Consider the following 17167-nt stretch of genomic DNA (forward strand, 5'->3'; position numbering starts at 1 on the left):
TTTGCTTCCAATCTCCTTCCTTCAATTACCACAAACTATCTCATGTTTCTTTTTTCTTTTTTAAAGAAGAATCAATTAACTTTAACAAAAAGACCCTGTCCCCATCATTTTGGCACTGGAAAAGCTCTTGCATGAGATCCTTCTGACATTTACTACGTTTTAAGCATGGCTGAGTTTTTAATACTACTTTAAAGTTCTGATTTTCTCTGGACCTCTATTACAGGGGCATTTATTTATCATAATTCCTAAAATTATAGCAAATAGAAAATAAACAGTTTCCCAGTTACACTATATTACATTACACTGATATTTTAAAAAAGTAACATAGTTTTAAGAGCCCTTGATCAAACACCAAGTTACTACTTGCAGTTCAGGCACTTGTGTATTTTCAGAATCAGGCCTAATTTATCTAACATTTAAGACTGAGCCTAATTAGTTTTACTCACACAGGTAAGTCCTACAGTATTCCTTATCCCTAGTTCCATATGTATAGAGTTAGAATTCAGAGGGTTACTATATTTTTAAGTGAGTTTAGTTAAACTCAGGAGTAGACTACAGCTTACATAGGAAATACTTTCAGGCGCTGAAGGTGGAGCCTGAGGCTTGGATTCTCTTGCTTAGTCCCAACTAGAGTAAACTCATTAAATCATTTGTTGAATTTGAGTCAACATATAAGTAAATCCTATTGATTCCATGGGTCTACTCTAGTTGGGACTAACTTTAGGCTTCAGACTTATTTAGGCTTAAAGCTGATTGGCCAGCCTTCAGGTGTCTGTCTTTCATTTGATTCATAATTAGGGGAGGGAGCAGCTTCCTTATGACACCTGGAATTTATATAAGAGATCAGAACTGACTGCTTCCACTCTCTGGACTATAACCTGTCATGGGGCAGATCGTTTCTTGCCCTGACTAAGCACCATCATGAAGATCTTGGGGAAGATATTTTTTTGTCTCTGTTCCATCAGGCTGCTCTCTTCTGGTGTCCTGTCTTTTTCCAGTCCTGAGGATGAAGAAGACTCTCAGCCATTGCTGATGTCAGAGATGGAGGCCTCCAAGGTACCTCCGGAGTTATCAATTCCCTCAGATATAGAAAATGGTCGTGGCCCATTACCTCCCATTTTCAAGATGCTGTCTGGTCACAGTCACCAGGAACTGGAGGACAGCATCACAAGACCACGACCAGATGCCAGAGCCCTGAGATACATGAAGAGGCTGTATAAAATGTTTGCCACCAAGGATGGGATCCCAAAGGCTAACCAAAACCATCTCTATAACACAGTCCGGCTCTTCACTCCGCATGCTGAGTGCAAGCACCTGCCTGAAGGCCAAGTAGAAGGTAAGTGAGCATCTTAGATGTAATGTGAATAGGGCTGAAAGGGTTTTCCACCTATAGACTGATAATCGTTAAAAATAAATAGGATTGTTGTATATACTGTTTTGTAGGAATTTACTTTATTAAAAAATGTGTCTAAAAGTGCCTACATGTGAACTAGGCATTTTTGGTAAGTTCATATGTCTCTGAAATTGTAAATATATAGTAGTGGAGGCTATATTCTTTTAAGAAGCCTCTGTCCTAAATGTGATCTTTTTTTACATGAGTTTCCTCAATTCAACAAATGATCTCTAAAATGTAAACATACTTCTTATGCCCAATACAAAATAGTGAATAAATGTCACTAGAATAATCTGGTATTGGTGGTTTTTACTTAGATCTCTTGAGTGTTGATCTGTTTAATAAAAGGCCAGTTACGATGCTTGATGTGACTGTCAGAGCCACAGTTCAAGTTTCTGTATGCTTATTTAGAAAGAGTAATTGATCAGTGGAATTTACGTCCAGATACATATATCTTGATTTTTGTTTGTTTTATTGTATAACAACTGCATTTAGGCTCTTAGCTCTAATATCCTACAAAGAGATAGGCTATAAATTACAATATACCCAGGATTGTAGGCCTGGTATGCTTTGAAAATCTGTGGTCTAAAATGTGCAATAAAATTTGGACTCCAAAGTTTTGCTATTACAAAGAATCTTCTTGCCTTTGTGGCTATTAAGAAAAATAATCTACAGTAATAGCTTGTGTGTCTTAACCCTTTTTATAAAGGGAACATGCTAACAAATTACTGACTTCACTTAAAACTAGTCTATAGATTGTAGGCTTTAACCTATAAACATCTGATGATTCATTCAAGATTACTTACAAACCCTGTTAGTAATCCTTATAGGTTAGTTGCTATGTAGGGCAATGCTTTTGTAGGGTTGCACTGAACTGACAAGCACAATTTCACACTAATTTCACCCACCTTGAAATGTTTTTTTTTTTTGGGGGGGGGGTATATTTTGTGAATGAGAGGACATTTTTGCTGTTGAGACAGAAAATTAGAGTGTGCATATTTGGTTCCCTTTGATAGCCCTTTGGAGTACTTATTGTCATAATCTGTGGAGTTGTAGAATATTTGCCACTCAAATTCATAACATTCTGCAAAAATACTCCTTTAATTGTTGTATATCTTTTCCTTTTTAGGGGACATTCACTCAGTGGACCTACTCTTCAACCTGGACTGTGTTCCAGCTTTAGAACATTTACTCAAGTCAGTCCTATTGTACTCAATTGATAAGTCTGTTTCTAAATCTTTGGCTGTCACGTGCACAGGAAATCTCATTGTGAAGGAGCATGAGGCCGCTAGTCAAGTGTGTCCCAACTTTCCACATGCAATGACTTTCAGTCTATACTTTGAACTTAGACGCAAGTGGGTTGAGATTGATGTGACCACTTTCCTCCAGCCTTTGATAGCCTCCAACAAGAGAAATATTCATATGGCAATAAATTTCACTTGCCTGAAAAATGACCAGTTGCCTGGCTTTAATCAGGATTCCTTTAATATGGCACTGGTATCACCTTCTCTTCTACTGTATCTCAATGACACCAGTGATCAAGCATACCATGGGAGGAACTTCTTCAAGCCCAGAAGGAGCAACTCTGTGGGATCTAAACTGAAGAAGAGTCCTTTCACTAGTCCCAGAGAAGAGGTGAGAAAAGACTTCAAACAAGGCAAAAGAGTGCTTCGTCACCGGAGGGATGAAGATGGGGCTAGGGAAAACACACCAGTTCCGATCTATGATATAAGACAGTACTATGAACAGTTCCTCTTTCCTCAAAATGAATGTGAGCTTCATAACTTTTGGCTGAGATTCAGCCAGCTGAAATGGGACAGATGGATAATTGCACCACACAAATACAATCCTCATTATTGCAAGGGGGAATGTCCCAGAGTAGTTGGGCATCGCTATGGCTCTCCTGTGCACACAATGGTGCAGAACATCATATACGAGAAATTGGATTCCTCTGTCCCCAGGCCCTCCTGTGTTCCTGCTGAATACAGTCCTCTGAGTGTTCTGAAGGTAGAGCCTGATAGATCAATTGTGTACAAAGAGTATGAAGATATGATAGCTACCAAATGTACATGTCGGTAAAGCAAGCCTGATTTACTAAGGCTTGTATTTCAGTATGTATTTCTGTAGCTACAAAAAAAATATCCTGCTGTTAGTTGAAAAACAAGAATTATGGAATGGTATGGCAGGAATTTCCGTTCAGTTGTTGTTAGGAACGTCTGATTTACAGACTAAGTGTGAATAGTGGGCATAAGGAGGTTTCCTTGTTCTGGTTTTCAAAGTGGAAAAATGTTCTGTTAAAAGTGTAACATTTTGGTTGTGTGGGGGGGGGGGGGTAAGGGAAGCACTGTATTTCTCTGGATACAAAACAAGGAGAATAAATACCTGTCCTTTCATGCCAATTTTGTGTACTTCTTGTTTAGTATTTCTTATGTTAAAAATATTTTATTTAAGAAATTTTTATGACAAGTGTCTAGGTACAAAAGGTTTTACTATTGCTAACTTATCAATCACTTAATTTTTATATTTATTTTTAGTGATTGAAACTGGTTGTCTGAGACAACTTTTGTTCTTTATTATGATGACTACCAGATGTAAAGGCTGTTTTAAAGCAATGGGTAACCTTTTGTCTAACTCTGAAGAATCTCATGTTACAAAAGAAAGGAATATAGATAATACCCTGGTTGTGTGTCTAGAGCTATGTTTTTCTGGGAAATGACTTACTAGGTTGGTTTTATACATTACAAAATACTTATGTGAAGAGAATACAAAATGCAAAAACACTTCTGGATAGGTAATGTGTAGGTCCAATTGTACATACGATATGCATAAGTATAAAAAGGGGTGTTGCAGTTTTCAACAAGCATTGCAGACATGACTTTGTGCAAGCTTAATTCTAAATTCCACACAGAAGTGCCCTCACACAAATATTTTGTAATGTGAGAAGTAGCCTTATGTTTTAGGTAGCTTAATTGAGGGGGGGAAATACCTTTTGTTTCATGAGCCTATATCAGATTGGATTTATACGCTTTTGGCATTCAGCAATTTTTTAAATGCTTGCTATTTCTATTCTGCTTGGCTTATGAACAGGGAACATGATTTCACTAAATGTAAGTTAAAACATTCCAGTTATCTGTATCATATCTGTAAGTAAGAAGTAAGTGTGTTCTGTAGTGATCAGTTAGCTTAAAGCATTTTAATGTTGCCTTTCTTCTGTTGCTGAATTGAAATGCCATTTGAGTGTACGCACAAACCTGAACACTTGCTAGAAATAAATGTAAAGCAGTGACAGTTTGGTTTGGTTTTTACCCCCTTCCTATTTCCAAATAGTACTTCAGCCATTCCAATGAACAGCAAACTGGGGTAGTTAAATAACTGCCTGTCACTTTGTGGGAGAAATGCAGCTACTGAAGGCAGGGCTGTACACACTCAGGACTCTCTAATGTAGAAGTGTGTACATCTGTAAAGTAAAAGAGGTTTCGTATATATGTATTTATAAAACTGCCTTCTGACTTGTGGGATATTGCTGGTGAGAAAATGTTAGAGTAATTTTGAAGCTCATATTGAACACCAAAGACAGTGCCTCCTGTCTTTGCTGCCTTTAATACCGGGTGGGATAAAAGAATGTGTTACTGCCCAGTCACAGTATTACAAAAATCCAGGATTTTGCCACTTACTTCCATCCATCCCCTTTTCCCCTCTTACTTGCACTCCTGGAGAGGGGAAAAGTGTCTCCTAAGAAATCATAGATCATGACCCTATTCATATGTTGCTCACACACAAATACTTATGAAGAAGAGCTCTGCTTTTAGTTCTGCCCCTCATGTCACTCCTGTATCCAACATTCTCACAATTGAACATAATTATTTGTAAAGAAATCTCACTTTTCCAGACCTGTTGTCCACTCCCGGCACCATTTTTAAATGGGGGGGGGGGGTCACTTTAACCCTGAAAAAGTGAGAATTCTACCACAAATGTAGCTGTTGCCCTAGCCCTGACCCTGGAAGTCTCCCAAGGCTGTATTCTAACTATATAGATGTATATACCTGTACATCTGTACAGGTATATACCTATATATAGCTGTGTAACCCTCAAATAGTGAGTGGATGTGATGTCCCTTCTAATATACCTGGATGTGGCCTGCAGGAGGCACTATGTGTGTGAAAATTGGATTTTTACCCTCTTGAAACTGTCCACTCCTGGATTAAAGAAAGCTCTCTTTCAAATGGCCATAGTTAAACTTGGGAATTTGCTACTCCAAGGTCTAGAGATGGCAACCCACTCAGAATGCTTTAAAGGCGATCAAAGTATTGCTGATTGGAAGTAACAAAACAGACACAAGTACTACTTGTGTCTGTTTCATTACTTCCAATAAACAATACTTTCAACCTTATATAACCTGTTTTAAAAAATAGTTTGTGCTCTTTTTTCTTTTTCTTTTTGTATATTGATGTTGTAGTATACGATAGTAAATACAATCAGAAGGTATGTGAAACTTGCATGACAGGTTTAGACTGTTGGGTGGAGGCTGCAGAGAGTATCTTTGATAGTGGGAGGAAAAATAACTATTTTTGATCAGGGTTGGGGTTCTAGAGGAGCCTAGGTTGTTCATTTTGCTTTTCACATTATCATCCACTTTTTACATTAGCTAATTTTGCATTTTGAGGTGATTTGCCCAAGGTCACCCAGTGGGTTTTGATGGCCAAGCGCATAGGCAAACCATGATCTCCAAAGTTGTTGTCCAATATTCAAGCCACCACTACACATTATAAATGGTCATTGGCTGACCTTAATTTTCAACTGGACAAATATTCTTTTGGCTCTCAAGTCATCCTCTAGTTCGTTCTGTTCCTGTAATGGTGCCCTCTTGTTTAATAAACTACACTGCTGCAACATTCAACTTTATAGCCCCACCATTACACTTCCCTACAAAAATGTAACAAACCAGAAAAATGAACAAACAAGACTGACTGGACTGTGCTGCAGGATTGTCTTGGAATATTCTAATGATTAAAACATGGGGGCATCTGATGTAACCCACAATTGCAGTATAGGTAGCAATGGGTTGTTTTATCTGCATTAATTTACTGGGTTTTTCCCCCAATAGTTACTACTTCAAGGGATACACCTCCAATTCTAAGTAGGAGCTGAGATACAAAAATCACGAGTTCCTGTGTGTGTTTGGAGAGGAGGACACACTTTTGCCCAGTGCAGAGACTTCTCAGACTATTTAAAAATGAAGCAGTAATCCCTTCCTAACTCTAAAGACCAAAGGAATGGTTTTAAAATGGAGCAGTACATTGCTTCGCTAGAAAGCAAATGTACAAATCATTCCTTTGGCTTAAATACTGGGAGCAAGCTGGTGACTTACAAAATAAATGCTCAGAATAATGGCTGCACCTTTTGCTTAACTGCTTTCTTTCTACAAGGACTAGATGACTGATTTGTAAGGAACAAACAAACCTGGAAATTGTGATTTATGGCTTAATTTGAGGGGGAGATTGTTCCCTTGCCTTCCCTGTTACAGATGCCCACAGCTGCTGTGATAACAATAAGAGAGAGATCAGCATACTACAAATTGTCTCCTATTTCCAAATGGGGAAAGGGGTGGGGGAATATGGTAAAGAAGGTCTAGAGGCTACTGCAAACACTGACATATTGAAACCAAGAGCATATTTACTAAATATACATCCCACAAGGTTTATGTTATTATTGTATATGTAAATATAAATATAAATACACTGAAGGCCCCAGGTCCCATCTGATCCCTTGAAGCTAAGCAATCAGTCCTGGTTAGTAGTTGGATGAGAGATGGCCAATAACCAGGTGCTGTTGGTTACATTTCAGAAAAAAGAACTGGCAGAACCATTCTGAGTATTTCTTGCCTAAGAAAATTATAAGAAATGCAAGGGGGTCAGCATAAGTACACAGGTGACATAAAGGCATATACTCACACATTTGTGTTGTTTCTGTATCTTGCAAAATTTGCAGAAGCAGCATCGTTAGAAGAGCATTCCTCTGACCTCCCAGTAAGGCTCTCTCCCAAAATTGTAGGGAGTCTGGCAGCTGGCCTATTCAGGAGTGGTAACAGAGATCAATCAAACTTTCTGGCTGTCTAGATTGTCTGGTTGAAATAAATTACATTAGCATCCCTACATTCCATGGTGTTTAATGCATCTGTCTGCTGGAAGAAGGAAAGAGCCTATAATTTTGGGAGTCACTTCTATCTCCTTTTTTATGCAAGGATATAACTATGCCTGTTCTCCAATCTTTTTGGATGCGGACAGTATTCTTTATATGAGTGAATAGGCTTGCAAATAAAGTAGCCCACCAGTCTGTTCTGCTTAAACAATTTGGGAGACATACAATGCTCACCTGGTGCTTTATTGCCAGTCAGTCAGTCAACCGTTATTAGACATAGAAAAACAACATGCATTTACAATAAAACTTCAGGATTGTTATTAAATTTTAAGACATAATCTTATTGCCTCCACCAGAAAATTGGCCATTAACCTGGTAATATGTGGGTTCTGATCTTCCAATAAGTATTTCACTGATAACCCATCTAAACAGATATTCATTTCCAATAACCTTCTCAACAATTTTCCCCTCAGAATAATATACAATGGACAAAGCAATACAATATGATGGAGAACATCTGGAGCTTGATCACAGTGACATACACAATTAAAAAACAGGGTCTGCAAATACCTGCCCCTGGTCACATTTGAGGGGTGTACATTCAATCTCGCAAACAAAAAAGGCTTCCTCGACACCAGCAGTGAAAGGGTTTGAAAATAATCTGAAATCCTACCCTGCAAGGAGGGGATACCGAGCATCGCTGGGTAACACACTCTAGGAGGAGTTGGATATGTCAGTTGATGTTCTCTCTCTGCAAGGCAGACCCTAATAGATTCAAGACACTCCTTTTCGGTAAGTAAAAGGAGAGAAACAACATTTAAACCCACAGAAATTACTTTACTTTTATAAAATTTAGCCCAACTAGCTAAATCTATTAGGCCTGAAATGTATCTTAAACCAAAACCTATAAGTCATCAACCAGGCTTCAGTTTCAAGAGCATTCAATCCCAGTTCCGCATAGAGAGTCAGATGGTGTACACATGGCGGTATAGATAATAGTCTCCTGAAAAAATGCGTCTGCAAACATTCAATCTCCTTATTGAAGGCTGGAATCCAGGTGAATATGCTGTAAAGTAATTGCGGTCTTAATTTGGCTTTGTAAATTTTTTAGGCTGCTAGAATATCCTGGTTGCCTTTTTTATAATAAAAAGATTGTGTAACTCCCAATAATCTTTTCCCTGTTTGTATTATTTTATCTCTCTGTTTACTCCATTGCCCATTAAAATGAAAAAGGACACCAAGGTAAACATACTTTTTGACCTGATTGCCAACCTTCCATGTTCTCAGTACAAATCTCTTAGAAAATACCAATATTTTGGATTTCTCAAAGTTTACCAGTAGGTGAAATTTGTCACAATATTCAGAGAATCTTTTCAAGGCTCTTACGATACCCACTTGAGATAGAGAGAGTGATAAAGTATCGTCAGTATATCGGAGTACAAAAAGCAGATGATTTCCCAGTAAAGGTGGGTGAAAATCTACTGTGGTCATAAAGGCAGGTAGATCAGCCACAAATAGATTAAACAGATGAGGAGCCAACACACAACCCCTTCTGACTCCTATACCAGAGTAGATAGGGTTTGTTAATAGGCCGGATTCGGAAAATTTCACTCTACAATGATTATTTGTATGGAGTTGGCTTAAAAGAAACAACAATTGAGGATCTATATTAAGCCTAGCCAACTTGTCCCAAAGTAAATGCTGGTGAATTGAATCAAAAGCAGCCTTCAGATCAATAAAAGCCGCATATAGTTTACCTTTAGGGTGCAACACGTATTTGTTTACGAGGAATGAAAGCACTGTTATGTGATCCACAGTGGACATATGCCTTCTAAAACCCGCTTGTTCCAGACCTATCAAAGCTTGTGCATTCATCCAACTCTGTAATTTCAAATCCAAATAACTGGCATACAGTTTGCCCCCTACGGATAAAAGACTTATTGGGTAATAGTTACCAGGATCCTGTCTGTCCCCTTTTTTAAAGATTTGAGTGTTGAGATTATGATGGAATCTTGCCAGAGTTATTTACAACAGTAAACAAAGTAGCCAATGCCTTTGTCCATTGCTCGGGGCGGAATTTCAAAATTTCTGCCAGGAAGCCACCATATCCAGGAGATTTACCAGATTTTATTATTCTTTAATGTTTCAATAAGGCCTCTGATTTCCTGTGTAATAACTGGAGGCCATTTGGGGAAAATCATTTATATCCCCAAAGGATACCTCTATTGTTGATGGTTTAACTAGCTTTGAGTGCTCTTTAAACATATTCAGGAAGTAGCCTTCCCAGGTTGATGCAGCAATTGTATCTCAAATCACCCAGTCTCTTGGCTGTTAATTGCCAGAAATGAGTTGAATTCTTAATAGTTGCCTTTTTTTCCAACAATTAGTCACATAACAAATTTTTGTTTTTAAATTTTGACTAGGTTTTTTTTATAATTCCTTCTGGTGTTAAGCATAGCTAGATATACATTGATTTCAGGAAATGAATGGACCAATCTCATTGGTTTCTTCAGGCAGGCTCTCATCCTATGACATTCGACATCAAATCATGGATAGTTTTTATTCTCAGAACCCTTTTTTCTATATTGGGATATTAACAGAGGTTTTATGAGGGAACACTTTTATTCTGAGCATATATTGTAAAATAAAAACAATTTTCATTTTGCTAGTTGTTTATTTCACAACTGATTACCATTGCATTCAGTGATATATGGGAATTACGATTTATGAGTAAATTGGTACAAAAAAAATTACTACGGATTCTGTATGGGAGGAGACCAATGGGAGTAGTGACACCATGAGTTACACCAGGTGCCACCAAACCTAGTGATGCCACTGGTCTGAAAGACCCGTGAGATAAAGTGCTGGAGACGAATTCTGAGAATACCGTGGACTGCTTAAAAGATCAATGGATGGGTCCTAGAACAGATCAGGCCTGAACTCTGCCTGGAAGGAAAGATGACTAAACATGGTTATATTTTGGCCATATCAAGAGAAGAAAGGACTCACTAGAAAAGACTATAATGCTTGGTAAAGTGAACGGCTATAGGAAAAGAGGAAGAATGCATTCCAGATGAATACACTCAATCAGAGAAGCCACTGCCATGAATCTGCAAGAGCTGAGTAGGGCTGTTGAGGATAGGGTGATTTGAAGGTCTCTCATTCATAGGGTTGTCATGGGTCAAAGTCGACTAGAAGGCAGTTAATAACAACAACAGTTTGACTGTGGTCAGCACTGTGCTGGGGAAATTGGTAGGTCCTGTTAGTATCAGGCATAATAAGTGCTCCTTCTAGCTGGAGTTTTCTTCCATTTCCATTGGAGAAACACTCTGTTGTGGCATTGGTGGTCTTCAAGTAGTTTCCGACTTGTGACTACCCTAAAGTGAATCTATCATGAGGACTTCTTGGAAAGTTCCTTCAGAGGGGGTTTGCCATTGCCATCCTCTGAAGCTGAGGGAGTATGACTTCCCCAAGGTCACCCAATGGAGTTCCATGGCTGAGCAGGGATTCGAACCCTCTTCTCTAGATTCAACACTCAAACCACTACCCCAAGCACTCTATCCCTGCATATTCAAGCATAGCCTTGTTGGCTAAATAGCAAAGTTATGTTATTGTACTCTACCTCTGTAGCCCTTTATGATGCAGGGGGGGGGGAGCCTTGGAACTGGCAATAAACTGGCTAGCTGAAAGCAGATTGAGGGTGCATCCTCCTTTTCCTGGATGACTTTTGTTGTTATTGTTGTGTGTCTTCCAGTCATTTCTGACTTATGACAACCCTAAGGTGGTGAACCTATCAGGGGGGTTTCTTGGTAAGGTTTCTTTGGGGCAGAGTGACCAGATGTCCCCAGACACGTCCTCCATTTCAACCTTCTCTCCAGAAGGAATTCCAGAACACCCTCCATTCTGAGCATGACTAAGAAGTGTCCATTTATATTTCTATGAGTTCTTTTAGCTTTTTATTTTCTGCCCAGAAGGAATTCCAAAACATCCTCCATTTTGAGCATGACTTAGAAGCATCCATTTATATTAATGTGAATATTTGTAGCTGTTCTTTTCTGTCCAGGAGGAATTCTAGAACATCCTCCATTTTGAGCATGACTAAGAAGTATGGATTTACATCTCCATAAGTGTTCTGAGCTTTTATTTGGTTAGGGGCTCCATTTTTTTCTTGAAGGTCCTACATTTTGCGGTGCCTTGTCCTCCTTTGCGGTGAGGACATGGAGTCACCCTGCGCAGAGTGAGGTAAAGATGCCTCAGGCAGCAGGAATGAAGTGGCATCTGAGGCAAATACCTAAGGACTTTATCACACGGGAAAATCGGGGGTTTAAGCAGCATTATCCAACAATATTCTTTCTATTGCGGTAAAGATTTTCACACACAATCATGATTAAAGATAACTTATCCCGGGAATAACCAGGGAATAACCAGCAACAAATCATTCATGGGATTTCCAGGATAAGTCATCTTTAATTGCGCTGTGTGTGAAAATCTTCACCGCAATCATGCAAATATCACTGGATAATGCCCGTTCAAACCCCCAGTATTCCCCACATGTGATAAACTCCTAAGAGCTGCCCTTTCTCGCCACTCTGTTCCTGCAGGGGGCACTCTGCCCCTGCCTCCCCTCAGAGGCCAGTGAGAGGCCTGGCGAGTCCATCTGCAGAGTTCCCTGGAGAACTTCCTTGTTTTGGCATTGGCAACCTCAAACAGGGAGGGTGGGGGGGAAGCCCAGGGCTGCAGGCAGTGCTGGTTGCCAATGGGCCAGTGTGTGGCTGTCAGCCTTAGACCCCAGATTTTTCAGGGATTTGTTTAACCCACCCCAATGCAACAACAGTCATTTATTGTAACAAAACAGCAGTAACAGCAGCACTCCAAACAACATCTTGGACTGGAGGGGCATTTTTGTTACAAAAGTATATACCAGTGTTATAGCTATTCCTGATGAGGAATGACTTAGGGCGCTGGGTGTGTTTAGCTTGGAAAAGAAAAGATTTGAGTGGGGATATGATGTGTGTGCCAGGAGGACCATGTGTCCTCTTTTTCCAGGACACATCCTACATGTCAACCTCCCTGTAGGGAGAATTCCTAAACATCCTCCATTAGAGTAATTAGTTTGTCTAATTACTGTCTATTATTTTATATTCCATGACTTTTAGATTCTGCACTATAGGCCAGATATATGTTGCTTTGATGATTTCTGTAAAGTGCAATGCAAATTTATGGCACTATATAAACAAACACTAATAATAATAATAACATCATTCTGAGCATGACCAAGAAGCATTAACTGATATTTATATGAGTGTTTTTAGCTTTTATTGGGCAATAAATTACTGTATTTACTGTATTTATTAGGCAGTCAACCATTTTTCCTGCTTATTCTACATTTTGTGGTGTCTTGCCCTCCTTTGCAGTTAGGACATCTGGTCACCCTGGGTGTGTGTGTGCGTGCGCGAACACGCTTCAAGCAGGGTGACCAAATATTATAACCACAAAGGAGAACATGGCACCACAAAATATAAGACATTATGGAAAAATGTAGGACATGATCAAATAAAAGCTCAAAACATCCAGATGAACGTAAATTCATGCTTCTTAGTAATGCCCAAAATGGATGACATTTTGGAATTCCTCCTGGACAGAAAATAAAAGCTAAAAACACCCATATAAATATTAATTCCTGCTTCTTAGTCCTGCTTAAAATGGAGGACATTTGGGAATTCCTCCTGGACTGAAATGTAGGATATGTCCTGGAAATGGAGGACACCTGGTCACCCTACCTTTAAGTTGCCTGTTGAGTTATGGCAATCTCATGAAGTTCATATGGTTTTCTTAGGCAAAGAATTCTTAGAGCTGTTTTTGCCAATTCCTTTCTCTGAAAAATAGCCTACAGCACCTGGTATTCATTGGCCATCTCCCAACCAAAAACATCCAGTACTTTTAGCAGTGTGTGTGTGTGTGTGTGTGTGTGTGTGTTGCTTCATATTTCCCTCCTTTTGCTACCTATGTATATCTCATATGAGAGAAATTAGAGGAGAGACAAAAATGACAGCAGTGGAGATGGAAAGGGGCTTGAACACCACTAGGCATTAATTGTATAATATATTGTAGAGAATTTTCACTCTGTTGCTAGAACCTGGTAGTTTAAAGTGATTATTAGCCCAGAGTCGAAACTATGGAGATTATCGCACTGCGTTCTGAGACCGTTCTCATCACGTGATGAGAACGGAACGTATTTGAGTATACCGCACGTATGTGTTCCAATCGGGTTCTCAGAACGCTTAAATGTGTTCCAAATGTGTTCCAGGAGGGTACAGATATGAATGTGTTCCCAGAGAGCTGAAACGTGATGAGAACGTTCCAACAGAGGTGTGTGCGGTATTCTTATCTGTTCTCAAATCCGTTCTCTCATTCCTCCGTCTCCTGATTGGCTGAAAGAATGACAGGCAGGGAGGGAGGGAGGCAGGCAGGCGAGCGACTGCAGTGAGGGAAGGGGTGTGTGTGTGAGGGGGGAAAGAAGGAGGGAGGGAAGGGAGGAAAGTTGGGACAAGTGAGAGAAGAGGAAAGAAGGGAAAGAGAGAGAAAGAGAGAGGGAAACAGGGGGGCCAGAGCAGAAAGCAAGAGGGAGAGGGTCTGGCTGCTTCTGCGGGGGCCTCTAGTGTCATGTCCAGCGGGGCTCCTGTGCTGGCAGCCTGCAGGAGGCAAGGATGGCAGGGATGCCCAGGACCTTCTCCTCCTTCCCTCCAGGAAGGAACCCACAAAAGCTCCTCTGTTTGGAGCAACACACAAAAGCAAGCAAACAACTCCCAGAATTCCATAGCAAAGAGCCAGACAAGAATTAAAGCGGGGAGGGAAGCTCACAGGCCCCACCTGGAATATTGTGTCCAGTTCTGGGCACCACAATTCAAAAAGGAGCGTGTCCAAAGGAGGGCGACTAAAATGGTGAAAGGTCTGGAAACCATGCCCTACAAGGAACGACTTAAGGAGCTGGGGATGTTTAGCCTGGAGAAGAGAAGATTAAGAGGTGATATGATAGCCCTGTTTAAATATTTGAAGGGATGTCACATTGATGAGGGAGCAAGCTTGTTTTCTGCTGCTCCAGAGACTAGGACCCGGAGCAATGGATGCAAGCTCCAGGAAAAGAGATCCCACTTCAATATTAGGAGGAACTTCCTGAGAGTAAGGGCTGTTCGACAGTGGAACACACTCTTTCCTCAGAGTGTAGTGGAGTCTCCTTCCTTGGAGGTCTTTAAGCAGAGGCTGGATGGCCATCTGTTGGGGATGCTTTGATTGTGATTTCCTGCATGGCAGAATGGGGTTGGACTGGATGGCCCTTGTGGTCTCTTCCAACTCTATGATTCTATGATTCAATGAAGGCACACATTACATGCGCACACACACAGGAGGCAAAAGGGTGACAAGCAGCCAAAATGGGGAATTGGGATGACAGCAGATGACTCTTCTTTTCTAACCGGTTTAAAGAGCTGCTATGGCTGCCGGGGCTCTGCCCTTGGCCCAGTCCCCTCCCTGGCAACTTGCTTTTCTTCGGCTTGAAGAGACCTGCATGGAGCTCCTCCTTCTTCCCAGCCTTGCAAAGGAGGTTTGGGATGTAACTTGCAAGGCTCATCTCTCCTCATTTCTCTTTCTCCCTGCCTTCCTCCCGATCCCTCCTTCTTCCCTCCCTTCCCTCCCTCCTCCTTTCCCCCCTCTCTCTCTCACACACCCCCCTTCCCTCACTGCAGTCGCTCGCCTGCTTGCTTTCCTGCCTCCCTGCCTGTCATTCTTTCAGCCAATCAGGAGACGGAGGCGGCCTTGGTGGAATATGTTCTTGGAACGGTTTCAGGAATCGCTGTGCGGTAAAATGCAGTTCTGATCACGTTCTGATCACGTTCTAGTTTACTAATGCAGTAATATCTGTTCCAGGAACGTTCTCATCATGTGATGATAGGAACGTTCTCAGAACGCAGTGCGATAATCTCCTATATATCTGTAAAATAGATTGATAATAGGCTGTTTCCAGACTTGGCCATACTTTAACAGAGACCCAAAAACTTAGGCCCAGTACAGACTGGTGCAAAGCGCCGGCCTGGGACCGATTTTAGGGCTCAGGAGAGCAGAGTGTCCGCACACTCCCAAGCCCTACTACACTGTCCAGGCACCATTTTGGCATATGTGCATTCACACTGATGACATGCCTTGTGCACTGCGTCCAATGGCGTCCAATGGCATCTCAGCAGCAGAAGGATGCTAATGGCACCTCGGCAGCTAATGTGCTAATGGCACCTTGGCAGCAGCGGAGAAAGCAGCCGTATTTCACAGCTCCTTTTTCATGGTGCATCATTGCAGCAACATGCGGTCACCAAGGCAAAGATCTGTGGGAGAAAGGGGTGGCATCTCACCGCCCCTTTCTGCCCATCTGTATCCCCCCTTAATTTGATTTGAAAAATCTATTCTAAGATATGTCTGGAGCCAAAACACTGTACGTACTTAAAAAATTTTTATTTTATTTTTTACAATGGCTTATTTTAAGCCTTGGTCTAATTAGATGTTATGCTTAACAATGAAAAATGTGTATCTGGGTGCTATAATATACCTAGTTGTCTAGAGTTTCAGCCTCTAATTCACACCCTGACATACCCAATATTTTAAAGTTAGGAATTTTTTAGGTTTTATGGGTTTTTAAGTGAATATACTTATTATTATTAACCTTTATTTATAAAGCACTGTAAATTTACACAGTGCTGTACATATAATCTTTTTAATTAGACGGTTCCCTGCCCTCAGGCTTACCATCTAAAAAGACACGACACAAAAGGAGAAGGGAGTGGTGGTGGGGAAGGGGATGAGGGCCAGCAGTTCTTCTCAACCTCCGAGGCCTGGACCAAGGCAGGTGGACTGGAGGGAGGGCTTGGCTTCTTGGAGCTAGCCTGCCTCTCTCTCCCTCAAGATGGAGGACGAAGGGAGGCCTATTCTTCTTCCAGGCAGGCCTGGTGGAGCTAGCCTGCCTCTCTCTCCCTCAAGATGGAGGACGAAGGGAGGGCTTGTCTTCTTCCAGAAGAAGCTAGAATATTCCATTATGACATCCTAATTTAGCTTTATCTAGAGCCCAGCTTCACTCTGTTTACTTGAACTTTTACTTATTTGGAGATGTTTAACTTTGTACATTATGTACTTGTGGTTCTTGTAAATCTAAGTTCCTCAACTTTACACAAAATTCAACAAAATTGAATATAGACAAGCACTTCAAGGCATAACAAATGTGCAGTTGTTCCACATTATCTTCCTTTGATGGTTAGCTTATTTTCCCACTAAAAAGTGCTTGTATTATCTCTGGCAAAATTTATCTTCAACTAGTAGGCACAGTGGTTTGTGAAGTGCTATAAAGAATGTTAATACTAGGTGATGACATATCATACAGCCATCCCCAGTATACTGAATTCTGTCATGATCCTCCTAAGAGCCTGCAAAGAGATGAATATCTGAAACTGACAAGTCTCAAGAAACCTGCAGAAAAGGTATTTTCAATATTTGTCTGTAATGTATACCCTTTATATAGCTTTTTGTGGGTTTTTCAGGCTATGTGGCCATGTTCTAGCAGAGTTTATTCCTGACGTTTCACCAGCATCTGTGGCTGGC

General features: G+C 40.7%; 1 protein-coding gene across 1 annotated transcript; it reads left to right on the forward strand.

Annotated features, from left to right (window-relative positions):
- Window positions 1-320: 320 nt before the first annotated feature.
- GDF9 (growth differentiation factor 9) lies at window positions 321-4661 on the forward strand. The gene is made up of 2 exons (XM_089503840.1): window positions 321-1336; window positions 2523-4661. The coding sequence occupies exons 1-2, from the start codon at window positions 922-924 to the stop codon at window positions 3470-3472; spliced, it is 1365 nt and encodes a 454-aa protein (XP_089359966.1). The 5' UTR covers window positions 321-921; the 3' UTR covers window positions 3473-4661.
- Window positions 4662-17167: the final 12506 nt, after the last annotated feature.

The sequence above is a fragment of the Sceloporus occidentalis genome, unplaced genomic scaffold (assembly GCF_023333645.1).
Source record: "Sceloporus occidentalis isolate IW3139 unplaced genomic scaffold, rSceOcc1.0.p SCAF_1, whole genome shotgun sequence".
Taxonomy (NCBI): domain Eukaryota; kingdom Metazoa; phylum Chordata; class Lepidosauria; order Squamata; family Phrynosomatidae; genus Sceloporus; species Sceloporus occidentalis.